At 55.7% G+C, this 25,954-nt stretch overlaps 1 protein-coding gene across 1 annotated transcript in view; it reads right to left on the bottom strand.

Annotated features, from left to right (window-relative positions):
- The window catches only part of CLCN4 (chloride voltage-gated channel 4), a 56,976-nt gene extending 36,427 nt beyond the window's left edge, over positions 1 to 20,549 (bottom strand). Inside the window, exons 1-4 of the mRNA XM_004612175.3 lie at positions 20,424 to 20,549; positions 5,990 to 6,144; positions 4,987 to 5,086; positions 1,197 to 1,384 (exon numbers count right to left, since the gene is read on the bottom strand). Coding sequence (XP_004612232.1) covers positions 1,197 to 1,384; positions 4,987 to 5,086; positions 5,990 to 6,133 — 432 coding nt within the window. The 5' untranslated portion in view covers positions 6,134 to 6,144; positions 20,424 to 20,549. The remainder of the gene's footprint in view (positions 1 to 1,196; positions 1,385 to 4,986; positions 5,087 to 5,989; positions 6,145 to 20,423) is intronic.
- Positions 20,550 to 25,954: the final 5,405 nt, after the last annotated feature.

Here is a 25,954-nt window from a genome sequence, read left to right as displayed (position 1 = left end):
CACAAGCCTGCATGCAGTGTACTTGAATGTCTGGAATTGGGGTTGGAGGGGTGACAGAAGCAGAAAGTGGGTTGGTGGCTTCTGGGGAGTGATGGATACAGGGAATAGTAGATAATGGGTGCATGGTTTCTTTGGGAGTAAACGAATGTTCTAAAATGAGATTGTGGAACTGGGGGAACAACAGTGAATATGTGAATATCATAAAAGCACTGTATCACTGCACTGTCATCCTGTTGTTCATCGATTTGCTCGAACGGGCACCAGTAACATCTCCATTGTGAGACTTGTTGTTACTGTTTTTGGCATATCGAATATGCCACAGGGAGCTTGCCAGGCTCTGCCGTGCAGGCAGAATACTCTCAGTAGCTTGCCAGGCTCTCTGAGAGGGACAGAGGAATTGAACCCGGATCGGCCGCGTGCAAGGCAAATGCCCTACCCGCTGTGCTATCATGCCAGTTGGTTATTGAAAAAAAGTCAAAGGAAACTTGAAGGCATAAAAACACAATGTGTTCTTGCTTGCTTTTATTTGGGGGCCACACAGTGCTCAGGACTTACTCCTGGCTCTGCACTCAGGGATCACTGCTGGCAGGGCTCAAGGGATCCTATACAGTACCAGGAATTGAACCTGGGTCAGCCGTGTGCAGGGCAAGTGCCTTATCTGCTGTACTCTCACTCTCTGGCCCCATAAAAAATCCTGTTTCTTCAGCATGAGCACTCATTCAAAGTCCAAAGCCAAGAGAGCTCAATAGGCTGGCATGCATGCTTTGTCACGCGTAGGCCCTGGGTTCAAGTCACAGTACTGCACAGTCCCCCAGTATTTTCAGGAGTGAGCCTAGAGCACCATCCCGAGGGTATCCCCCAGCATCTCCAATGTGGCTTCCTGCCACCATCAGAACAGAAAGCCAAACACAAGGATTAAAAACACAGTTGGGCCTCACTTAACACGGAAACAGAAAACTGCTTGTCAGGGGGCTCACCAGTGCCACCAGCGCCATGTGAGTGCCCTGGAGTATAGACACCCCCCGACAGACAAGCAGCCCCCTACGCATCATGAGGAGGCGAGGCAGGGTCTGGCCGTGTGTGGGAATCAGTCAGGAAGGGTTTCCCTAAGGTTGGGGGAAGCCCAAAGTGAAGGGACCATCATCGGGACAGTGACAGCCCCAACACCGTCCCACGCCGAGGCCCCAGATACCCACCTCCGACTGATTCACCAGGAGCTCCGACCATTTCTGCCACAGCGGACACTTGTCCCTGTCCTCAAAGGTAGTCTCGTTGGAGGTCCAGCAGCACTGCTCATGGCTGTACCAGAAGGCCGAGAGGCACACGCCCTCCTTCAGGTCGGTCATCCAGTCCACGGCCAGATCGATCACCCCAGCCAGGGTGCCTGGAAGAAGCAGATAGGAAGCGCGCAGGAGCCATCACCCGCTAGGAAGCTGCAGTCTTTCTAGAATCATCTATTCCAGCCTTTGAGGAAGCCAGGGAGTATGTGTTTTCAAGCTTTTCCAGCGGAGGGATCCTGGTTTCAGTATCAGCTATTCACCTACAGCACCACGGGGTAGCCCCCTGGCACCACTGCCCACCATCCACACCGTCAGAGCGCACAGCTCCCCAGGTGTCCACTGCATCATCTTGGGCAGCCCCCACCCCCCATCCAGTTTTTAGCTCAGGCACCGCTTCCTTCAGGAAGTTCCCGTTGATTTCTCCTCACTCTCCCCGCCATGTCCTGACAGGCCGCAATACATGTCCATCTGTGCATGGTGGGGGCCAACCCACACTGCTAGTCCCTGGCTCCCCAGTGTCCAGGCAGCGTGGGCCACGACTGCCGGCCTTGTACAGGACTGTATAACTCACAGGGAATCGCTGAGCGCACCGAAGAACTAAAGAGAAACCACAGCACTCAGGCCGGCCCATCACTCGCAGGCTGCAGGGTGGGCACAGGCCAATCACCCACGACTGCACGGCAGGCACGACTCCCTGCCCTGGCAGTGAGCAAGGGGAGAAAGACACCGGAGAGAGTCAGGAGGAAGCGCGTTCTTCCAAGAGCTGATCCCAAGCGCCCCCTCTGCCCAAGAGAATAGAGGGCCCTGGATGTGTGCATTTCTAGAACCATCGCTCACCATCGCCCCTTTGTGGAAACAACACAAACAGCCACCACCAAGTACGCGCAGAAGCGAACACACTCGGTCCAAAGAAGCGAACACACATCACAAGCTCCATTTCTAGAGAACAGCGGATCAGGCTAATGTAGCAGCACAGGAAGTAGGTTCTGGGCTATGGGAGGGGGGGGGGGCTGGGGGGCTGCGTCTGGGGAGCCGCACAGACTTCTCTGGACGCTGAGGGAGACGTGTGGAGCAGAGGCCGGCCACACAGCAGAGAGCCACTGAGCTGTGTGCTTCAGCTGGGGCCTTAGTCAAGTTCCTCAGTGAAGCTGTTTGCCAGGGACGCTGGGCCGAGGGGGAGATGGAGCCTGGGGAAGCTTGTCCGGGGCAACTCGAGAGGAAAATGCTCTCTACCTGCTAAGCCCCCATGACCTGAGCCCAGTCAGGAGTCAGGAGGCTGCTCCCACCGGGCCGGTGTCTGCAGACTGCGCTGGAGTGTCAGCATGGCAGAAACTGCAGCTAAAGTCCCCCTCCAGCTCCCTGGGCCTCTGTAGCCAGCTGTCCCTTCCCTGTCCCCTGGTAGCCACTGCACCGCCACTCAGAGACATTATAAAAGAGAGGAAGAGGTCCTGCAGATATCTGGGGACAAGGCCCAACCTTTACCCCAAATGCCAACCCTCTGCCAGCCTTTCATTTCCAAACACATTACCTGGCATCTCCTTTTCCCGGCCGGCCGGGCCGGGCTAGGGCTCAGCTCCTTCCGTGGAGCAACAGTGACACCTAGTGGTCACTCCTGATAAAGGCCCTGCAGAGGCCCTCCACAGGTGTGGGGCCAGGCAACAGAGGCCCGGGGACCCTGGCCAGTGGCAGGTGGGGCAGTGGTGCCACTGGGTCCTGCCCACCATCAGCCCCTGGGGCAGTCTACCAGCTTCCCTTTAAGGTGCCTCCAGACCCAAACAACACTCCCTGCCTTGGCTTGCAGTGGCCCTGCCTGCCCGCCTCGAACCTCGCATCACGGAGTACCACTTGGGTCCGGACAGGCGTCCTGCAGGCTACAGTGGAACATTCTAGGCTTAGGTCACTCCACCCCATGCGGTCACAAGACCAACTTGCCCAGGAGCATGCCACTGTATTTATTCGGGTAGACCCTTCTCCTGGCGGCCAAGGAAAATGGGGGAAGGAGACTCATCTCCACCGGTTTACTCCACCAGTGATCAGCAGCAGCATGCTGCCTTTCAACCGCCGGGACATTCTCCCTGCAGGAACTGATGGAAGGCAAGTGGGGGTCCAGCCAGAGCGAACAGCAGCTCAGTTACAGAATGGCCAAGGAGGCATGTGGTGCAGAGTCGACGCCAGCACAGTGCAAAGTGCCTAGTCTGGGGTTCTTCACTCCTTATTTCTCCTTCTGAGGAGCCCAGCACCCCACAAATCCCTCCTAAATAAAGACAGCAAAGCCGACAGCAAACTCCTGCCCACCCCCGAGCCAGGCACGCTGCCTGCTTCCTATGCACCGTTTCCCTCACTGACCATTTCCTTCATGGTGGGAGATTTTTTTCCTTCTGTGCATCTCTTAGATATTAATCACCCAATATGGTCCTCTGAGCACTGCCAGGAATGAGCCCTGAGCACCACTGAATATGGCCTCAAAAATAAAAAATAAAAACATAATAATAAAAGAACAGTTTCCTTCTCCACACACATTCATTTACTCTGAAAAACATCTACTGCTCAGCACGACAGCTACGGCACGGTGCTGGGGTTAGAAAAGTAAAGGTCACAGAGCCCCCACAGATCAGAACATTGCAAGGACTGGAGGGATCTTCCCAGACTGGCTTCAGATACTGGGGGTGTGTCTCACTGTGTGGGGTACCTGAGAGTGTTACGGACTCATACCGCACCCTGCCAGTAGGAGCCAAGGCAATCCCATATGGCCTTTTAGTATTTGACATCAAATCTTCCTATTTTTTCTTGCTTTCTACATAACCCAGTATGTAGAGCAAAAAAAAGAATGTGTTTGCTAAAAAGATTCATTGAAAAGGGCTAGACACACAATCTAGTCATCACACCACGTAAGACAAGAGCCATGGCGTGGAGACAGCCCAAATGTCCAACTACGATGAAAGGGTCAAGAAGTCATGATCTATGCACACAACGGGGTACCACAGAGCTCTAAGAAAATCACGCAACTTGCAGCCATCTAAATGGAACGGGACAAGATCCTGCTGAGTGGAGTCAGGCAGGAGGAGAGGGACAGACCCAGAATGATCTCTCATCAGTGGGATTTAAAACTACACAGCCAGGAAGCAACTAAGGGCCAAAGGCAACACAGCGGGAGAACTGAGGCACACAACTGAGTTGGAGGTGTGGGTCCTTAGGGGAAGAAGGTGGTGCATTGGTAATGGTGTGGTGTTGGCACAGGAAACCATGAGCAACAGTACTGTAAATTATAGTACCTTAATCGATTATTTAAAAATTACATATTGGGGCTAAAGCGATAGCACAGCGGGTAGGGCGTTTGCCTTGCATTCGGCCAACCCAGGTTTGATTCCCAGCATCCCATATGTTCCCCTGAGCACCGCCAGGAGTCATTCCTAAGTGCAGAGCCAGGAATAACCCCAGGTGTGACCCAAAAAGCAAATAAAGAAATGCATAATAAAAATTATGTATTTTTTAAAAAGAAAGAACACATATTTGCAATGCCCTGCAGTGTGGACTGTGCAGAAAGGGCCAACCTCGCTTATAATCACAGCCTCCAGGGGGGCTGGCCGGGGGCCCATGTGTGGTCCACCCTAACTGTGACAGGACACATGTATTTTCCACGAGCAAACAACGTGAAAATAATCCTCTGCCTGGGAATGAAAGATGAGCACTCGTGTCTGGCACATACCTGCCAGCAGGCCGATGAGCAGCATCACCGCCCATCCCGACCAGGCGTCCAGCAGGCTCTTGATGAACTCCCATATGGACTCCTTGCTCTTACTCGTTATCTAGAAAGCAAGCAGAGACAGCAGTCGATCCGGATGTCTCCCAGTTCCCGTTCCATGGGAAACAGAGCTACTGAGAAAATGAATGGCACCGAATTCCCACTCCCATTACTCTCACGGCTTCCTACCACAATGTGCAAGCGGGGTGGCAAGCGGGGTTTTCCGGCTCAAAGATGCCACTGGCATCTCCAATCAATCAGGATCCATCCCGCCTCCGATGCACTTAGCACGCTGACACCGGCGCTGCAGCTTGTGTTAAAGAAGTCACATTCAAGTGTGAGTCACTGGTGGCAGGCGCCAGGGTCAACGCATTCATTCTGACACTTCCAAGGAGTGATTTGATCTCTCTTGATGTAAGAGCTGCTCTGAAGGGAGACCAGATGGGCCACTTATTTCCTCACAGGCCAGCAGGAAATTTCTACAGACCAGCAGTGGTGAAAGGCCGGCTCGCAACAAAGGGGAGAAGTTGGAATTAGCTAACTGCATGGGGGGGGGGTGCATGCCAGCAGGATGAGTGCATGGAAGCCACCCCTGTCTTCTTTGAAAGCTTGGCCTCTTCTGACCGAGTGTCTTTGCCAGCTACTGAACCTTCCTGTGCACCACCAGTGGGCACCTCTCAGGTCTGCAACACACCCTATCGCCTCATTGGCAGGTCACTGACCTCCCAGATGAGTACACGGGGTCCACAAATGCACCCCAACAGTCCCCCAGCCTGAAGGAGACAAGGGTGGGAGGTGACCCTTGTCTGGATCTGTCTGGATCCAGGGTCCGCTCCCTGAGACACAGCCTATCCTCCAAGCCCCCGAGGCCATAATTATCTGCGATACCATAATTATCTGCGCATACTGTAAACAGGTCATGATCTCTGTCCCTCCCACAGGGTGCCATTCTGTGGCTGCCACCTACCTTCCGGTGTCTGTCAGTGTCCCGTGACTTCTCCCGCAGCCAGTCAATGGTGTGGAAGTCCTCGTACGTCCCCACATCAGGGAAGGGCTCATCGAGAAAATCCATCAGGTTCCCAGAGCCACTCATGGCGCCCTCACTGACCATGCTAGACAGCCCTGGGAGAGAAAGGCACGGCCGGTCACTAGCAGGCACTGCCGTGAGCATGCGCAGCCACCCCTGCATGCCTCCCTCTCGCCCAGCTTGGGCCACAGTCCATGCTCCACGTGCCGAACCATCCGGCTGTGGATTCCGCCGCCCACAGACTGTCCACAGTCTTCTCTGGGGCTCAGGGTGGAGGGGGCAAGAGCACTCTGTGGGCTCCTCTGTATTTTATTACTGTCGTGAGGGGCACACCCAGTGCTACTGAGGGATCCAGAATCACACCTCGTGGCTGTCAGAGCAGGAGCAGGGGCAGAAGGCAGGTCCCATACACCCCTGGCTCCGCGGGCTTAGCTCACCCTTATGGGCGGGAGCCTAGCACGGGGGGGACCAGGCTTGAGCCTCTGCCATCTAGAGCCATTATTTCTGTGTCCACTGTGGAGCCTGTTGGGAGGGGGGAGAGGGGGAGGGGGGCTTTCCAACAACCTCTGCTCACACCGACGCCAGCCAGTCTTTCCTTGTGTGTGTGCCTCTATTTCAGAGGCCCTTGGCCCGCCTTCCTCTGCCAGAAGACACCTGCACCCTGGGAGAGGGCATAGCTGACTTAACTGCAGACTGTAAGCAGACCCATCCTGTTTCTTTCTTTTTAAAAAAAAAATTATTTATTTCCAGATTGTGGCTATTGTAAACAGTGCTGCAATGAACATAGAAATGCAGATGTCATTTCTGCTATAACTTTTTGCCTCTCCGGGATATATTCCCAGGAGTGGCATTGCTGGATCAAATAGGAGCTCAATTTCTAACTTTTTGAGAATTGTCCATATTGTTTTCCAAAAGGGCTGAACCAGTCGGCATTCCCACCAGCAGTGAAGGAGAGTCCCTTTCTCCCCACAACCACCGGAGTGTCCAAAAACAGATGACTAGTTAAAGAAACTTTGGTACATCTACACAATGGAATACTATGCAGATGTTAGAAAAGATGAAGTCATGAAATTTGCAGATAAGTGGATCAACATGGAAAGTATCATTTGAGTGAAATGAGTCAGAAAGAAAGAGACAGACATAGAAACCACTCATATGTGGGTTATAAAGTAGCAGAATAGGACACTAACACCCAAAAGTAGTAGAGATAAGAACCAGGAGGTCTGCCCCACAGCTTGGAAACTGGCCTCACATGCTGGGGGGAAAGGCAGCTCAGATAGAGAAGGGAACACCAAGTAGAGGATGTTAGGAGGACCCACTCGGGTTGGAAGATATGAACTGAAAGTAGACTATAGACCGAACATGAAGGACACTCAATACCTCTATTGCAAACTACAACACCCAAAAGGAGAGAGAACAAAAGGGAATGCCCTGCTGCAGAGGCGGGGTGGGGTGGTGGGGGTTGGGGTGGGGGTGGGGGTAGGGATACTGGGATCATTGGTGGAGGAGAATGGGCACCGGTGGAGGGATGTAAACTAAATACAAACATTAAAGTTCATAAGTTTGTAACTGTACCCCACAGTGATTTCTAATAAAAATTTTTAAATGGAAAAAATTATTTATTTGTTTTGGTTTGGGGGGTCACACCTAGAGATGCTCAGGGGTTACTCCTGGCTCTGCACTCAGGTATCACTCCTGGCATTGCTCGGGGGACCATATGATGAGATGCCAGGAATCAAACCCAGGTCAGCTGTGCGCAAGGCAAATGCCCTCCCCGCTGTACTATCGCTCCAATCCCCCACCCTGTTTCTTTCATCCCCAGGTTGTGGTCTTGGGAGAACAGGGGGTGGGTGCAGGCACTGCACCGGCTTTCCACCGTTCTTCACTGGAAACGCAGCAGGCCGGCCTGAGCTAACAGCTCCTCGCCCAGCCAAGTCAGACACCGGCCAGGTCAGAGCGCCTGTACACCCACTGCCCGGCCACAGGCCCGACAGACAGTGGGACCAACATGCCCCACTGCATGGCACCTATGAGGCTCTCAAGCAGAGGGACTTGGGCAAAAAGCAGGGAACCTCAGTTCCAGGTCAAGGACAAAGAAGTACGAGCCAGGGATCTGCTGACGACGGGGGCTGCTGGTGACAATGCTGGCGAGTGGCCTTCCCTCATGGTTGCCTGCACTGGCCCACGGGAAGGTCTCACCCGGGACTCAGGAAAGTGCATGGTCATCACGCGGAAGGGTCGCTCTGGGCAAAGTGGTAGAATCACCTTATAAGCTATAAAGCAGCCTGAGTGACGGACTGATTGACCTTCTGCATGACTCTCCTGCTTTAAGACATCCCACCTTGGAGGGTTGCGCCATGCCAAGGTAGAAAGTAAAGCTGCTGCTGCAGACCCGGGCAAGAGTCGGGCAGAGCAAGCACCCAACGGGAACGCCAAGTTCCTTCTCCTTTCTGCGGATGCAGGTGGCAACCAGCTTGCAGTGGGCGGGGTAGAGCAAGTCTGCTGGGCACTGGCAGCTGAAAACCCAGCCAGCACGGAACGGAGCTAATGCCAAAGCGATGGCACAGTGGGCAGGGTGCTGGCTCTGCATGCAGCCGACCCAGTTTCCATCCCAACACCCTATATGGTTCCCCGAGCCCCACCAGGAGTGATCCCTGAACCCAGAGCCAGGAGGAAGCCCTGAGCACCGTCGGGGACAGCACGCGCATGCGTCGAGTCGAGGCCCCGAGAGGTGACGGGTCTCTGCTATTCCTTTCAGGGCTCAGCTGTGGCAGTGCCGGGAAGACAGGAGACCCACTCAGCAGAGGATGTGCTGGATCACCCAGGCCCACAGCGGGAGATCAGGAGCGAGCCCCGTCGAGGCCAACTGAGTTCCACTCGATCAATCAAACCACCTGGCTGACCCGCACAGAAGCCCAGGAACAGATCTCTGTGAGTCACTGGGCTTGAGGAAGGACGTGGCGGCAGCAGCCTCCGACAATGCACAACAGAGACTGTCCTGGCCAACGTCGACTTCTCTCCAAAGGACTCAGCAGGCACAAGAACACATCAGTCCTTTATCCAGTCCTTCAAGGCAGGCAAGGACCTGTAGGGCTGGTCTCCCGGCAGGAAAAGCCCCAGGAGCCTGGCACAGCTTGTCCCCTGCAAGCCAAGCCCATGTCCCCTCCGTGGATGCCAATGGATGGCCGAGCCCTTGACAGCAACCCCAGGTACATTCGCTCCCCTCACAACGCGGCAGGAAGCCTGGCCTTTGGGCACTGGGGTACTGACACAACAGAACGGTTTCTACAGACAAGCGAGCAGAGTTTGGGGCACAGTTGAGTGCTGGACAGGGTAGAGAGGGGATCGCACTTCTGGATAATTGAAGTTATTGGCATGTCTGATCCCCAACACCAGCAGAGCCCTGGGGCCCTGAGTGTGCCAACCGCTCTGCCTGGCCCCCACTGCACCCCTATGCCCACAGAGATTGGAGGCTCCTTCCTGACAGTCCAATGGCTCCCCTTACTCAGCTGTGCTCTTCAAACAGTAGACAATGACCTGTCTGTGAACTCTGGCAAGGCCTCCCCCTTTACACGCACTGAACTCCAACGCCCTCCCACCAGCCCCATGCAGCCACCATCATACTTCTTTTTTTTCTTTTTTTTTTTTTTGCTTTTTGGGCCACACCTGGCAATGCACAGGGGTTACCTCCTGGCTTTGTACTCAGGAGTTACTCCTGGCGGTGCTCAGAAGACCATATGGGATGCTGGGAATCAAACCCGGGTCGGCCGCGTGCAAGGCAAACGCCCTACCCGCTGTGCTATCGCTCCAGTCCCGCCACCATCATACTTCTTCACGCACCTTTTCATCCACTGAATTGGGGAGTGGGCCCTGAGGCAAGTACCTGATCTGACTCAGTTTGGGCTTGGGTTTTAGGGCCACACCCAATTGGGTGCTCAGTGCTGGGGAGCTGCTCCTGGCAATGGCCGGGGGCCCCTCTACTGTGGCAGGGCTAGAACCTGGGTCTCCCACATGCAAAACTCCCCACTCGGCCCACCAAGGTCTCAGGCTCAGCTAATTTCTGAGGTACATATTCCTCTCCCAAATTATACCTGGTCCCATTGGCCAGCCGGCTCTCTACCTGCTAAGCCCCTGTGACTTGAGCCCAGTCAGGAGTCAGGAGGCTGCTCCCACCGGGCCGGTGTCTGGAGACTGCGCTGGAGTGTCGGCATGGCAGAAACTGCAGCTAAAGTCCCCTTCCAGCTCCCTGGGCCTCTGTAGCCAGCTGTCCCTTCCCTGTCCCCTGGTAGCCACTGCACCGCCATCCAGAGGGCAGCGTGGGAAATCCAGTCAGCTCGTTGTCCATATCTGTCACAATGTGCAGACAGGTCCATGAAGAATGTCACCATGACGCCAAAAGCCGGCCTAGACACTCTCTCTCTCTCTCTCTCTCTCTCTCTCTCTCACACACACACACACACACACACACACACACACACACGCAGTTCCTCAGCTCGTGAAGACAAACACAGCCTCTTCCTCACCCCAGCTCTGACCTAGTTTTCCAAGCCATCAGGAAAGCAGCCCGCCCCCCCCGCCCCCGCTGCCAGTCCCAACCAAGCACAAGGAGAGGCTCAGAACAGGGAGGTTAGCGGCATCCACAATCAAGGTGAAGACACCTCCATTTCTCACAGACTTCGCACAGCCCTGTCATCACAAGCGGCCATTCCTAGTGCCCTGAGCTCATACCGAAATGGATTACAGAGGACACTGAGCTCAGAGCGGATGTCTGAGAGCTGCAGCTCCTTCAAGCCGGTGCCCTGACCTAAGAGTGTCATAGTACCCCCACGGCCACCAGAGGGTGCTCGAGCAGGAGCCCTGCCATCCTTTGAGAGCACACTGGAGGGGGGTGCCCCCCCGCCCCGCCCTGCAGTGGAGCAGATGAAAGGCACTAGGGCCAAAAGCAGGACTCAGCTGGCTGTGTGCACACCTCCAGCCCTCCCAAAGGCAGCTCAGCAGAACATGGAGTTCCAGGGAGAGGTGGCAGGTGGGCCCAACGGCCATGTGTGCCTGTTCCTGACCAGTCTCCTCCGGCCTCTACCATGGGCACATGACCAGGATAGCCAGTAACCACGCCTGGATGAACCATTGAGTCAGGGAACATGGAGAGCCACATTATGAACAACAGGAAGAAGGAAATCCTTCTTTTGGGGAAAGAAGCCACCCTCGAGCGTTCATCCAGCCAGGTGTCTATAGCAAGGAGCAGGGAGCCAGGGACGCTGGGCCCAGAGGACTTGCACACTATTTAATAGTCGTGGGTTCAAATTCCCAGCATCCCACATGGGACAACATGACTTGAGCAATTGTGCTGCCTGCCATGCCCAGCAAGCACTGAGCTAAAAAGTAAGTACCACAAGGCCGGACTCAACAGGCTCAGACAAGCCTCGTCCAAATATAAATCTGTTGAAAAACTCAAGTAGCAAGTTTTGTGACCAAAATCTCCAGGCTCTCATGGAGTCAGGGATAGGCGAGCTCCCCCCATCTTCCTGTTCTTCTGGAAGCCTGGCATTCATGCCCATAAACTATCTCTGGTGCCATATAAGCTCATTAACAGGCCATGATCCAGAGACTCATAATAAATCTTGAAAGAGATCAGCAAGTTTCAGACATGTTTCCAGACCCCAAAGTCACCATCCAGTTAAAAATTAAACTCTAACTGTATCACCACATCAAAATTTTAGAATTCCCAGAGCAACATCACAAACTCTACATGAATGATATACCAGGAATGGTATACCACATTGGATGGGATGTAAAGTAGAAAGTAACCAATCTCAAATATGAACACACAAGTCTTAACCTGTAACAATATGTTAGTAATCTTTTATACAAGGGCTTAATGGCTCTAGGGTGAGATACAACAATTTTCATACACTTTCCTCTAAGGAAATCTTTTTTTATCATTTTTACCAAATTAATCATAATAAGCAATACCAAATAAACTATTTAGGGCCTGCTATTGGGCAGGCTTAGGTGGTGGTTGGGAAAATTGGAGATAATTGTGCTGGGAAGGTGTAATGGCGGTAGGACTGACATTGGAATGTTGAATGTAATAAATCATTGTGAACAACTTTATAAAAATAAAAAACAAAATAAAATTAATTAATTTAAAAAATAATAAGTGAGGACCACAGGCAGGAATGGCGAAGTCCAGGGTGACGGGTGAGAACACTACAACTCAGGGAGTGTCAACATGGGGAGCACCACAGCCAAGCACACAGGGCTGAAGGGAATGGGAGTGGAGAAGGGTTGGTGCCCCCCAACACTGGCCGTTCTGCCCGCGGGAACATCGGCCATGTCCAGAGACACTGTCACATCTGAAGGGCAGCTGCTGGCCCCTGCTCAGTCTGTGGCATGGCATGGGACTGAATGTAAATTTCTCAAGACATACATGTCCGGGCTATGCCCCGCGAGGCTGGTGCGTTCTGAGCGAGGCAGGGACAGTGACAGAAGCAGAAGGCATGGGGCCTGCACAGTCGGGCCCAGGGAGAACCAATGGCCACTTTCTGAACTCCCCCTGGCACCAGCCCAGAGGCATGTTACATTAAAGAGTCCAAGGCACTGCCTTGAAGCTGAGGCTGGGACACCCTGATGGAAATTCAGATTCACCCTGGAGTGCAGAGTAGCACCTAGGAATCAGCATTTCTGTTCCCTGTGAAGCAGAATCGTTTTCATGGAACAAAATTTACTTAGAAGTGAGAGCAGAGGGGCTGGAGAAACAGTACACAGTGGGGAGGGCGTTTGCCTTGCACACGGCCAACCTGGGTTCAATCCCCGGCATCCCATAGGGTCCCCAGAGCTCCGCCAGGAGTAATTCCTCAATGCAGAGCCAGGAGGAACCCCTGAGCATCACTGGGTGTGACCCCAAAAAACAAACAAACAAAAAAAGTGAGAGCAGAGATGAGTTCAAGAGAGAACACGGGCTTCTCCGGAGTGGAAGGAGCTGGACTTGGCATTTGTGGGAGTGCCCAGAGCAGCCTGGTGGCTGCTTCAGGAGCCCGTGGGGAGCCTGGTAGCGTGAGTCACCTCCCTCAGAGGACGACACCTGCATAAAAGACGCCACCATCCAGCCCACCGTCACTGCCACATTCAGAGGCTGTGGCCAACACTATTCTGCCCCCTTCTGCGAATCCCAATTCAAAGACTCAGAGTTTAAAGTCTAACCAACACATCAGCATTTCCTGCTTCCACAATTACACATACACATGCACACACACTTTTCCAGGCGGTCCGTGGGCAGAAAGAACTCCCAGCTTGTCCCTTCCAGTACCAAAGGGCCTGTACCAGTGTCCCTATCACACTGCAAAGAAGTTCAAGGAAAGTGCTGACCTTGATCTATCCACTCACAGTTGTAAGGCGGCACGTGACCACACGAACCGCCCATACTGATGGCTTTGTGGTCCCAACCCATCTCGAGAACAACTAACTGCTTCATCCAAAGTGGTCAGCACTCTGCTGCATCCTTCAAACCCTTCCACTGCATTCTGGCCACTTTTCAAGTACAGATGTGACAGATTAGGCCACGGGCCCGTCCTCGTGCACAGCTTACCACTCTGTAGGAAGGCTGCTCGCAGGGCTGGCCCCAGTAGGGCCGGGGAAACTTGAACTTCAAGAATATTCCCAGCACATCATTTTATTTTTTGCATTGTTTTTGCTTTTGGGGCCACACCCAGCGATGCACAGGGGTTACTCCTGGCTTGGCACTCAGTAATTACTCCTGGCAGTGCCTGGGGGACCATATAAGATGCCGGGGATCAAACCCAGGTTGGCCGCGTGTAAGGCAAATGCCCTACCCACTGTACTATCGCTCCAGCCTATTCCCAGCACTTCAGAACCCCTGAGTTTAACTCTGTTTAACATGCGCTTCCTCCTGCCAGGAGCGTGACCTATGAGCTAGGCGTCACCCCAAAACCCCAGCACTGACACACAAGTGCGCTCCTGGATGTGCTGTTTCAACTCCCGGCAGGAGGCACGAAGCAGGTCATGCGAGCCTCCAGGAAGCAGGTGAACGAACTCTGGAAATGGGCGCCCGATTCCTTAGACTTTGCCCCCTCGCCTTCTGCCTTGCTGGCTGCGCAGGGTTGTTTTGCAATAATAAATCAGGGCGAGGAAGACACAAAACGGTGGAGTGCCGAGAGGTCTGGGAAGCGCTGAGTCAGCCACAGCCTCCCGTGGCCCTCCCAGGAGTCCCTGCAGCCCACAAAATGTCCTTGCACTGGACTCCTTAGCTCAGGGTCCACTTTGGCGTGTCTCCAAAAGAAGGCACAATTCTATGGCACTTGCTCATTCTTCATTCCGAGCTGCTCGGAGCAAATGGACAAAATTTTCCTTTTACCTAGGGCTGCAGCAAGAGTTAGTAGAAATGACAGCAAAAAGCTCTGTCAGTGGAAGGTGGGGCCACACCCAGCCGTGCTCAGGCTCACTCCTGGCTCTGCACAAACGGATCACTCCCGGTGGGCTCGAACCCAGGTGGGCCACAGATAAGACAAGCTCCCCAGCTGCTGTGCGATCTGCCCAGCCACACCATCATCTATTCTACTGACTGCAACAAATGTCCAGCTGAGATAAAGCCGCACAATGGCCAGAGACAGCGACGAAAGGCTGGCCGCTGCTCTTCATGGTCACACCCGTGATGGAGGAATTTCAGTGAACATCAGCACCACACCCCCAGGACAGAGGGTGGGGAGGTAAACAATCTGCATTTCTCCTTTTGTTTGGTTTTCCATGGGACCACATGGGATGCTGGGGATTGAGCCCAGAATGGCTGCAGGCAACACAAATGCCCTCCCCACTGGACTGTCACCGCAGCCTGACAATCGACTTTCGTAACCACCTCCCAGAGAAGCTGACACTGTGGCAGGGCCTATGCTGTGAGAACTATCCCTCCCCGCCCCCAAGCGCTACTCCCCAGTTTATTTCCTGTCGTCAGTGTGTGGGTGCCGTGAGCAACCTCTATGGTCTGGTCCCACATTGGAGGTGCCTGCACAATCTCTACCCTCCCAAGAGCATGATCAAGACAGCACAGGGTCAGGATGTCAAAGCCCAGGGCCCCCTCATGCACGAAGGTGAGTGGGAGTCTGGGTAAAACAGGCCCAGAAGACGGTTCAGTGGTTTGGATGTGGAAAGGGCCGGGGAGAGGCACTCCGCCCTGGGTGCTGACTGGAAAACTGGGGCGCCTACTTGTATTAGCGTCTGTGCTAATGCCAGGGGACTCCTCATCCCCGAACCCACTGGCCAAAAACCACGCAGGGAGATCGATAGGGAAAATCCCTAGTGGAGGCCGATGGGGGCAGGATGCAGACAAGGCTGGTGGGTCCAGGCTGTTGGGGACAGGCCTTATCCTGAAAGTTCCATAGGTCGAGTACAGAATAACATCACATGAGGCTGACAGCCAGGGACAGTAGATACAAGGGCCAGGGGGGATTGCCCCATAGCTGGAAGACTGCTTCATGAGCGGAGGGGAGAAGGCAGATGGAATAGAGAAGGGATCACTAAGAAAATGATGGCTGGAGGAACCAGTCGGAATGGGAGATGCATGCCGAAAGTAGATAATGGACCAAACATGATGACCTCTCAGTGTCTGTCTTGCAAGCTATAATGCCCAAAAGTAGAGAGGGAGTATGGGGAATATTGTCTGCCTTAGAGGCAGGGGGAGGGTGGGAAAGGGGGGGTATACTGGGAATATTGGTGGTGGGGAATGTGCACTGGTGGAGGGATGGGTGTTTGATCATTGTGAGATTGAAACCCAAACAGGAAAGCTTGTAACTATCTCAATAAAATTATAAAAAATTTAAAAAAGGAAAGTTCCACAGGTCATGCCAGGTGGCTTCCACCAGAGCGGGGGACCAAGGAAGCCATGTGGAAGTAGTAAAGGACACTCCCAGGCAGCCTGGAACCTGGGTGAGACGGACCAGAGCCCCAGGGTCCCACTCAGGAGCTGGCTCCCACCCCAATCCACGCTTTCCATTCTCTGCACAGCCATCAACGACCAATTCATGGGACCCACACAGTCTCCTTTCATTTAGCTCATTTATCTACTTCTTTTAGTTTGGGGGCCACATCTGGCAGTGCTTGAGGGGCCTTGAACTGCCAGGAACCAAACCTGGCCTCCATCATACCAAGCAGGCGCCCCAGCGCACTGAGCCCCCAGGCCCGTGTTGCACTGTCTCCAGTGCAGGCAGTGAAGCTGGTGAGATCATGCCTTCACCCCTTGCGGCTCATCTTCCTGAAGGCAGTGAGGGGGGCCCCCTGGGCCTGGCACTGGGGGGCGAGGCCAATGGACCACAGCTCCAAAGAAAGTCGGGGAAGGGAGTGAATCTCAGAGATGCACAATCCTAAACTGCAATTTAGTCTGTTTCATCCATGCAAAGCTGCTGTACATGCCTTATCAGAGAAATGCAAATCACAACGAAAACCTCCTCACCCAGGGGTGACTGGTGCACATCACAGAGAACGGACAAGCCCACGTTGGCAGGATGTGCGTGAGAATGGAACCCCCGTTCAAGCTGGTGGAAATGGCGGCCAACCATTTTAGGAAACAATATGGACACTCCTCCAAAAAACTAAGATTTGAGGACCAGGGAGATCTACAGCAGGTGAGACATCTGCCTTCCAGGGGGCAAACCCAGGTTCAATCCCCAGCACCCCATAGGGCCCCCCAAGCCCCATGAGGAGTAATCCCTGAGAGCAGAAACAAGACTATGGTGTGAGCACTGCCGGGTGTGGGCCCCAGACAAAAAGAAACAAGCCTTATAATAGACCTGACACAGGACCCAGCAATCCCACTTTTCGGCCATCTATCCCAAAGGCCACCCAGCCCATGGCTCCACCCTGGGCAAACTATAGCCCCAGGGCCATGGTCTTATTTGTCCCCTCCTGGAACGTAGCCTGCATGGAGGACAAGGCGGCCAGCAGCACACGCTTAGGTGGCACAAAGCACCCAGTGTTCTCTCCTCACCACCCCAGGGGCAGGGGGGCATGAGGTCCCTGGGCTCCCGGTGCCAAGGATTGAGTCTCCCCAGAGAACCCGTCTCTCGACAATAACCATTCTGTCTGGCGCTGGCGGCCACACTGCTCCGAAGGCGCATCTGTTGGGGAGCCGCTGAGGCTCCTCTGGGCCTGCTGAGTGCTACAAAGGCCCCGGACCGAAATCAGCTCACTCTGAGGTACCGGAGGCACCCCAGAGCAGGGACGTAGACACCATCAGACACTGCTGCTGGACATGGCCGCTGTGGACCCTCCCTTGCACTAGCCTGCCCACTGTCCAGCAAGCCCACTGCCCTCCTGAGGGAAAGCTGTGGCCCCCGGGAAGCCAAAGCACCGAACACACTGACGGGCCCCTCCGGAAAGGTTCCAAGCAGAGAGGCATCAAGCATGGCCAGGAGGGGCCTTCCCCAGCACCCCCCAGGAGAGGGCAGAGTGTCGTCCATTCAGAGCTGGGGTCACGAGGGGTGAGAGTCTCAGTCACAAGTCAGAGTCCAAGGGCAGGGGCTGGAGCGATAGCACAGTGGGTAGGGTGTTTGCCTTGCACGCGGCCGACCTGGGTTCGATTCCCAGCATCCCATATGGTCCCCTGAGCACCACCAGGAGTAATTCCTGAGTGCAGAGCCAGGAGTAACCCCTGTGCGTCACCAGGTGTGACCCAAAAAGCAAAAAAAAAAAGAGTCCAAGGGCAGCGCCTGCCCTAGCCTTTGGGGCCCTGGGCAGAGAGGGGGTCTCGAGAGAAGACCATGGGCTCCTGGGAGGAAAAGTCTGTGTCTGTGGAAAACACAGAATAAAATCTACCTGGAACGGAGGCGGGAGGAGAGCGCCCGGGACCACTGCCATCTGGACACACAGCAAAGGCGGCAGGGGCCCATGAAGGCAGTTCCTGGAATAAGACCCTCCAGGCAAGCACAGTCGGCTCCGTGGGCCATGGACAGACACCAGGCAGTGGCCGCGAGCAGGGGGTGGAAGCCGCCCCTGAGAATCAGCCCTGACCATGGGCAGGCTGCCGAAGAAATGCAAGGCCAGAAAAAGGCCCTGGGCACGGCCAACCCCCAGCGCCCCCAAATGATACAGCCTCTGAAGTGACGTGTCCAACCCACGAGCAGTGTGGCACGAGGGGTGACGGGACCATCACAGCTCCTACAACACTGTTTTTCCCCGCAGGCCCGCTGTCTTGGGGCTGCCGGGAAGCCCCCCGCCTTTTGTCGTGGACTGAATGTTTGTGCCCCCCAAATCCCTACATAGAGATCCTACCTCCCCTGCGTGATAGGATGAGGGGGAGCCGAGGGGCACATGCTGGGTTGACATCCCAGAATGCGAGTTCACTACCAGCCAGGAGAGCCTCATGCCATGACCTTGGCCATCCAGCCTGGAGTACCGCAAGAAACTAGTGTCTTTGGTGCTGACCCCACCCCGCGCGCCCGCCCCACCTCTGTTGAGGACCCTGCTACAGGCTCTCGGGTTGGGCCAGCACGTCGCCTTCCCCCTGCTTCTCTGAGTTCAGGTGCAGCTGGGCCGAGCGCACAGTGCCACCCTGTCACGAGTGAGCTGCACTGAGCTCCCGGCGGCGACGTGGGAAGCAAGAGCTCAGGGAACGAACAAAGCGGCTTCTGCATGCTGCCGGGAAGGAGGGCCTGCGCCAGGCCCCTCCCGGGGGTCAAGGAACCTATTTCTGGACACTGTCAGCACCCCCTGCCTGAAAGCACCCTAACAGGGTCCACAGTCCCGCTTCCTGCCTCTCCTGTGCCATCACATGAGGCGATGCCTCCACCAGGAAGCCGGCCCCGCAGGCCCATCTTAGCTATAAGGCGGGGCCGTGCCAGGGGATGCTGCTGCCTTCAGATGCAAGTGCCACCCAGGGCTGCCGCAGATGTCACCGCCATCCTCTTCCCCCCCAGCCACATCCTATTCTGGGACGCGTAAGGGGGGGGGGACGCACTCAGGGCTGTCCCCAATCTGCCAAGCACCTGCTGATCTATTGCTTGCGGGGTGCTTCCTGTTCCCCACACCCTCCTGCCGCCAAGCTGCTCTCCCAGTCACCAGCAAACAGGCCACGCCTTCTCAACAGCTATTTCTGGAAGCCCCCACAATGAAAGTCTTCACGCTCTATTTTCCAATACATCCTACAGCAGGGAAAGGCAACAGAGGAGGGATTCTCGCGAGAAGATAGACATGTGAGAGTTTCTCCAGCTCACTGCTCATTCCCAGTGCTCTGGGGCCAAGGCACAAAGGCAGCGCTCTGAAGGTGTAAGAGGCTCAAAATACTAATGCGATTCACCAGGTCTGGGCCAGGGGTGATGGATCTCCAAAGGCATTTATGGAGACACTGGGGGGGGGAGTCTCTTCCTGGGAGGTAGGGTTTTTCCAGGCGCTGGGCTGGGAGAGAAAGAAGGGTGTGGACTCCGGGATCTCAATCCCTCTAGGCAACACGAACCCAAAGAAACCTGAGATCAATAATTGAGTACGGGCAACACAGCAGGGGGTCGGCTCCGAGAGAAACGTACCAACGGAAGCCGCGGCTCCTGGGGGAGTTCCAGTTTCCGCGGGGGGGGGGGGGGCGGGGAATGTCACAGCCCCTCGGCGGTTTCTGACCCAAAATGCAGACTGTCACCCCAAATCCACGCGTCAAGAATGCACTCCAGTCCCACGCCGTCCTGCCAGAACTCGAATCCCCTGACCCGCCGCCGGCGGCTGCTGAGTCATCACGCCCCTTCTGCATTTCAGCCGCTAATTACTCAGCACGGGAAGGAAACCAGCCTGGGAATTCTTGCAGGAGGGTTTTGGTCTCCGCCCCCCGCCTCTTCGAAAGCCTATTTTGTTCTCGGGAGATGCGGCTGCACCCCGCGCTCTCTTTGGGTGCTGCTCTCTGTCCCTGTGGCTCTGACGAGCCCCGATTCTGCGTGCATCTACTGAGAGCACTGGAGGAGAAAGCCCTTTCCGACCCCGCGCCTTTCAACACCGGCCCCGGGCAAAAAAAAAAAAAAAAAACGCGCACGAGCGCGTCCGAAATTCCAATGCCCCGCACGCCTGGGCTTGCAGCCCGCGACAAGCCCTCGAGAAGGGGAACCGGGGTCTGTGTCGGCTTGGCGGAGCACAGCGACCGTTGGCGGGAGGGGTGATGCTAACGGGGGCTAGCGCCCTCTCTAGCCGTGCAAGCAGGGTGCTCACCCCGAATTTGGGAGGGTGCAGCCAGGGCCGCTCAGCACCGTTCCGGGTGCCAGCCCGGCTTTCTATTCCGCCCGAGCGGCGGCCGCTCTCCCCCTGCCCCCTTTCCCAAAGGGGTCACACCAAGTCCCGGGCCCTACGCGCGGCGCCGCCGCAGCCAGGCAGCCCGCCAGGAGCCCCTTACCTGCCGTGCCTCATGGCGCAGGCCGGCCGCCCACCTGCCCCGCAGCCGAGCATCCTTTCTGCACGCCGGCCGGCGCGCTGACGTCACCGGGAGGCGGGCCGCGCCGCCACGTGACGTCGGACCCGGACCCACCCCGCGGACCCTGGCACCCAGTGGGCGCGGGGCTGGGGCCAGCACCGTCCGCGGACCCCGGGAGGCACGCCGGGCCGCGCAGACCGGGTCGCAGCCCCGCAGAGGGGCGGGTAGGAGAGCGCAGGGGGTGACTTTCGGAAGTCAGCGCTGAGCCACCGCAAGGGCGAGACCCAGGCATCTGGGCTGGAGTCCTTGAGAACGGTGCAGGCGCACCTGTGACCCCGAGGTCGAGGGGTGCCAATGCTAGGTCGCGTGCGCTGCTGCTTTCGCGTGCAGTGTATTCCTTACGGGACGCGCTCCTGCTGGCGCCGACGAAGAACGCTTTCAGTTACTCTCTTTAGCTTCATTGCGGTAGGAGATGGTCCGCGCCAAAGAGAGAAAGGAGGCACCAGAGCCACTTGCACCCCTCAGCGCTCCGTTTACCTGAGGCTCGGTCGCCCTTCCCGAGGCGGGGGCTTCCGGAGCTGTGCCCAAACTTTCTTAGCTCTTCGGGCCGAGGAACTAACTCTGTCTCGGTCACGAAACGGTTACTTTGCAGTAACTCGTTATTTCCGTGTGCTAATTTTTCTCACGTCCTGCAGAAGTGACTCACCTTACTATTACGGACACTGTGTCCAATGTCAACATCTCTCACTCACAGCCGCGGGAGCCTGGTGGACGGAGCCCTCGGAGCGGCCCCTCGGAGCCCTGTGCACGGTGCACGTCGCCTATTTGCAGGCTACACGTCCACGCTCCAGCACAGAACGGGTTCCGAAACGTGAGAGAACAAAAGCAGGCGCCGCTTGCCTTTGCATTCGGGTTCCAACTTCCTTTGCTTTCCTTTGGGTTTCAATGACAACTTTCCCTGACCCTAGCCGGAGGGGCTGCTCTAGAGGGGGGAGCCGGGCTGTCCTCCCAGGGGGAGTGAGCAGAGTCCCTCTCGTGTGTCCTTCCGCCCCGCGGCTTTCACGACCTCCACGCCACCTGGGCTCCGAACCCCCGTTGCCTGCGCACCAACCAATACCGGTTGCAAGGCCGATCTCCCCCGGGGGACCGACAGAAGCCCGTCTGTCCGGGCGAGCTGTTTTCAACACCGGATATGAAAGAAGCCACAAAGTGGCCGTGTGCTTTTCTAGGTCACTCTTCTTTGTTTTCTCATAGGCAACTTACCTTTCGCTTCCATATTCTTGAGATACTGAGTTAAAATGCTACCGAGATCCCCAACGCCCGTGGGTGGAGGGTGGAGGGGCACATTAACAGGAGCCGAGAAGATGGACTAGCAGCCCCAGGGAAATGTCGCTTCAGCCGCGGGAACCCTCTCCTTCCCCCGCGCCCCTCCCCTGCCCTGCCCCCCCCCCCCGCCGCTCTGCCGGAGTCACGTGCTCGGCCACCCTCTGGCCCTGCCCCTGACGCTTAGGGCATTCTTGCCCACAGAGGACGCAGCGTCCTGCGCGCGGGCCGCACCGCCCCACTGCGACGGGACTGCCAGGCAGCAGTGGGGACACCACGACTGGGCGGGGGGGAGGGAAGGGAGGAGGAGGCAAAGAGGGGGCGGTAGATTTGTTTCATCTTTTCTTTTCCTGGGGATTGCTCCAATGTTGTTTACATGACATTACACAAATCTTCCCCACCACCTGCCCCTTTTTCCACAGGAGCTGACGAACTGATAGTGCCAACCACCTCCTCCACCCCCTGCTCGGACGGCATTTTTTGGCCAAGAAATACTGCCCGGACAATGGGAACGAATGATGGTGGATGGGTGAGTAATTGCGCCCACAGCCTTGCAATGTCGCAAAGGTTAATGAAGAATTCCAGGGACTGTCCTCGCCTGCAGTGAGTTGCAGTCCAGAGCTTTTCCCTCGGGAAGCAAGTTGTCCCCTGGGCTTAGCTGCGGGCTTGTTTATGGTTTGCGCGGCCAGGTAAGTCTTTAAAGCCAGATGCAAGATGAGTTCCGTGAAGGACCATGCTTAAGCGAAGACGGTAGAAGATGCTCTGGGCCCCGAAAAAACAACGGTTACACCAGCACCCCAAATGGGTTCGTTTGGAAACAGAGCGACGACTGGGCCTGGTGTCCAGAGCAGCTAGACTCCATCCAGCATCCCCTCCCAGGACAAATTCAAAGCATGTTGCGTCCCCAGTTTGCTGATTCACTTGCATGGCTACTTAAAAAAACATTTTTTTTCTTTTTAGGCCACAACCGGCAGTGCTCAGAGCTGACTCATGGCTCTGTGCTCAGGGATCACTCCTGGCAGTGCTCAGGGGACCAGATGGGGTGCCACGGAAGGAACAAGGCAAGCGCTCCCCCTGCTGCACTATCACTCCAGCTCCATACTTCTTTTCTGTTCCCCGTGTGCAGACAGGAAGAAGCCCCCAGCAGCCTTTATGAAAACATTTCATGAGGGGCTGGAGCGATAGTACAGCGGGTAGGGCGTTTGCCTTGCACGCGGCCGACCCAGGTTCGATTCCCAGCATCCCATAGGGTCCCCTGAGCATCACCAGGAGTTATACCTGAGTACATGAGCCAGGAGTAACCCCTGAGCATTGCCAGGTGTGACCCTCCCCCCCCAAAAAAAAAAGAAAACACTTCATGACTTGGGAACTCTGTTTGCTAGGCTGACTTTTTTCTACTTGCCTCAGTCTTCAATAGTTTGAATAGTTTGCACTTTCCAGGGCCCAGAGAGATAGTACAGCAGGTAAGGTACTTACTTGCCTTACACATGGGTGATGTGGGTTTGATCCTGGGCATCACAGATGGTCCCCTGAGCCCCACCAGGAGTGGTTGCTGAGTGCAGAGCCAAGAGTAAGCCTGAGCACCACCGGCTATGACTCCCCCAAACACTGTTGACCCTTTCCCCGTGATTTGCTACTGCTGGGACATCTGGCCATGTCTAGGAGCATTTTCAGTTGCCACCACCTGAGGCAGGGACTGGGGTAGAGGCCCCAACTGCTGCTGAGTCACCAGTGGCACCCAGAGCAGCTCCCAGCCGAGTGGCCAGGCAAGGTGGCCCCTGGTCTCGAACTCCTGTGGGGTCTCGTGGACACTCATTCGCAAATCCCCTCCCCTTTGCAGTGACCAGGGTCACACATACGCTTGGCCGTGGTGCTCCCTGGGAGGCCCACACTTGGGTGGTGGTGCCCTCACATTCTGGATGCAGTGCTTGCCGAGGCTCACACTCCTAGCCACAGTGCTCAAATGCTCTATTGCAGAACTGGGGGCGGGGGACCAGACAGCAAAGTTGCCAGGACCCTGCTAAACACGCGCAGGTAGCACTGGGGTCGAACTCTCAGCCTCATTGAGTCATCTTGGAGTGGCTTGGAGGCTCAAGGGCCACTTCCGGTCATGGTCCCATGAGGCGAGGGCCTGATGGCTTGGTGCTTGGTGCCAGCAACCAGAGCCATACGGTGCTGAGGGTGGAACACTGGGGCACTGGACATACATGGCCTGTGCCCTACCCTTTGGGACCTTCCCAGTCGCCTTATTTGGCCCCAAGTAGGGCTCAGGGAGTGTCAGGGACCGTTCCCAGTGGCGCTTAGCCCAGTGCTCAGGGCTGGCACCACACGGGGACCCTTGAGCAGACCCAGGTGTAGAACTGAACACGCTCCTGCGTGTGGCCCCATGAGCAAACAAAAACAAGAACGCTTGGCCCTTGCTGGGGCTGCCAGAGCACATCCAGCGGGGTGTGGAGGGTCACACTCTGCCAGGGATCAGCTCGAGGCCGTGGACTGCCAGGCACGAGCCCCAGCCTTTGAGCTACCCACCAGCCCCCTCCGTCCTTTTTTGGTCATGAAGATCACACCCACAGCCTCACACACGCCAGCCAGCGCTTTCACGGCCAGCCTCGTCTCCGGCCCACCATGCCCACCATCGGCCATTTGCCAGGGTTCGCCGTGGCCCGGCGGGCTGGGCACTCTGCTTCCTCCCTGTGTGCCAGCCGTTTCGGTTCCAGCACCAAACCGAGGTGCCGAGGTTCGAGGGAGGACAGCGGTGGCCAGGGTGGAGGTGGCAACTGTCCATGGTCAACAGGCTGTTTTGGGGGCGCCGTATTCATACTCCAAATGAAGAGGACACTCAGTTGCGGGGCGTGACCTTCCATTCTGGCTTTGCCATGTGTCTGTGGTCACCACCCCTAGCTCCCTGGGACTGTCGCACAGCACTTGCCAGGTTGGACCTCCATCCTTTTGCTTACACATAAGGGAGAAAGAAGCGCTGGATTTCCCTCCAAATTTTTTTTTTGCGAGACACACGTGGCTTGGTGCCTGCGGGACCATAAGCCCTCACACAGTGGCACACAGGCACGGTGCCACTGAGCCCCATCTCTGTCCTGGAATTCGTCCCTTTGAAAGCCCAGTGTTCAGCCCTGTCTCTGGACAAGGTTGCACAAGAACCTGAGCTTATTTCCAAACGCGTTTCCCCTTGTGCAGCGCTGTCACGTGGCAGTAATAGCACATTTCACCCCAGGGCCGTGCTGAAGCTTAATCCGAGCAAACACACAACTCCACGTAGCCCACCCCCGACCCAACTGATTTGCATGCCACAGCCAAGGACAACAACCCAGCTAGGGAACCACCTGGCCCCCCTGGATGTCTGGGAAAGACTGATACCCCTGCACAGTGATTTCTGGCCGGCAAACAGACTGTTTCGATTTTAGGGTTTTTTTTGTTTTGCTTTTGGCCCAACCCAGCGATGTTCAGGGGGTGCTCAGGAATCACTCCTGGAGTGCTCAGGAGACTATATGGGGTGCCAGGGATCAAACTCGGGTCGTCTGTGTGCAAGGCAAACACCCTACCCACTTTGCTATTGCTCCGACCAACATTTTAATTTTAAAATGTCATTTTATCAATGGGAACTTTTGCAGGTACTTTTTAGAAATAACCCTATCCCGAGTACTGATTTGGGGGGATGCGCACTTACATTCTGCACCCGAGGCCTCTCTTGTCCTTTTGCCAATTCCAGCACTGACCTGTCAATTTTGCCTATGAGGTGGGTCCGAAAACTCCTGGACTTGGGGCCCTCTTTTTTCTGCCCTGCACCCTGTGTGCATGAACACCTCATCTGAATGCATGACCAGATGTGTCCGTCCACTTCCACATGTCTCACATCAGGAAAGATTTGGGGAATGGCAGTTTTCCCGCTACCCTAAAACTCGATGTTCCCATTGGGTTTGGCGGGGTGGGGGTGTGGGGATGCTCTGACGGCTAATTCATAATGGATGGAATTTTATTTTGGGTTTGGGGCCACACCCATCGGAACTCAGATTTACTCCAGGCTCTGTTCTCAGAGATCACTTCTGGCTCAGGGGGACCATATGGGGTGCCTGGGATCAAACTCAAGTTGGCCCAGGCAAGAAAGTGCCTTAGTGTCTACACTATCTCTGCAGTTCCAGAGAGGGATGTTTGTTTGTATTTATTTATTTATTTAT

The sequence above is a fragment of the Sorex araneus genome, chromosome X, assembly GCF_027595985.1.
Source record: "Sorex araneus isolate mSorAra2 chromosome X, mSorAra2.pri, whole genome shotgun sequence".
Taxonomy (NCBI): Eukaryota; Metazoa; Chordata; class Mammalia; order Eulipotyphla; family Soricidae; genus Sorex; species Sorex araneus.
Note: the sequence above shows the minus strand (reverse complement) of the source record. Positions and strands in the feature narration are given on the sequence as shown.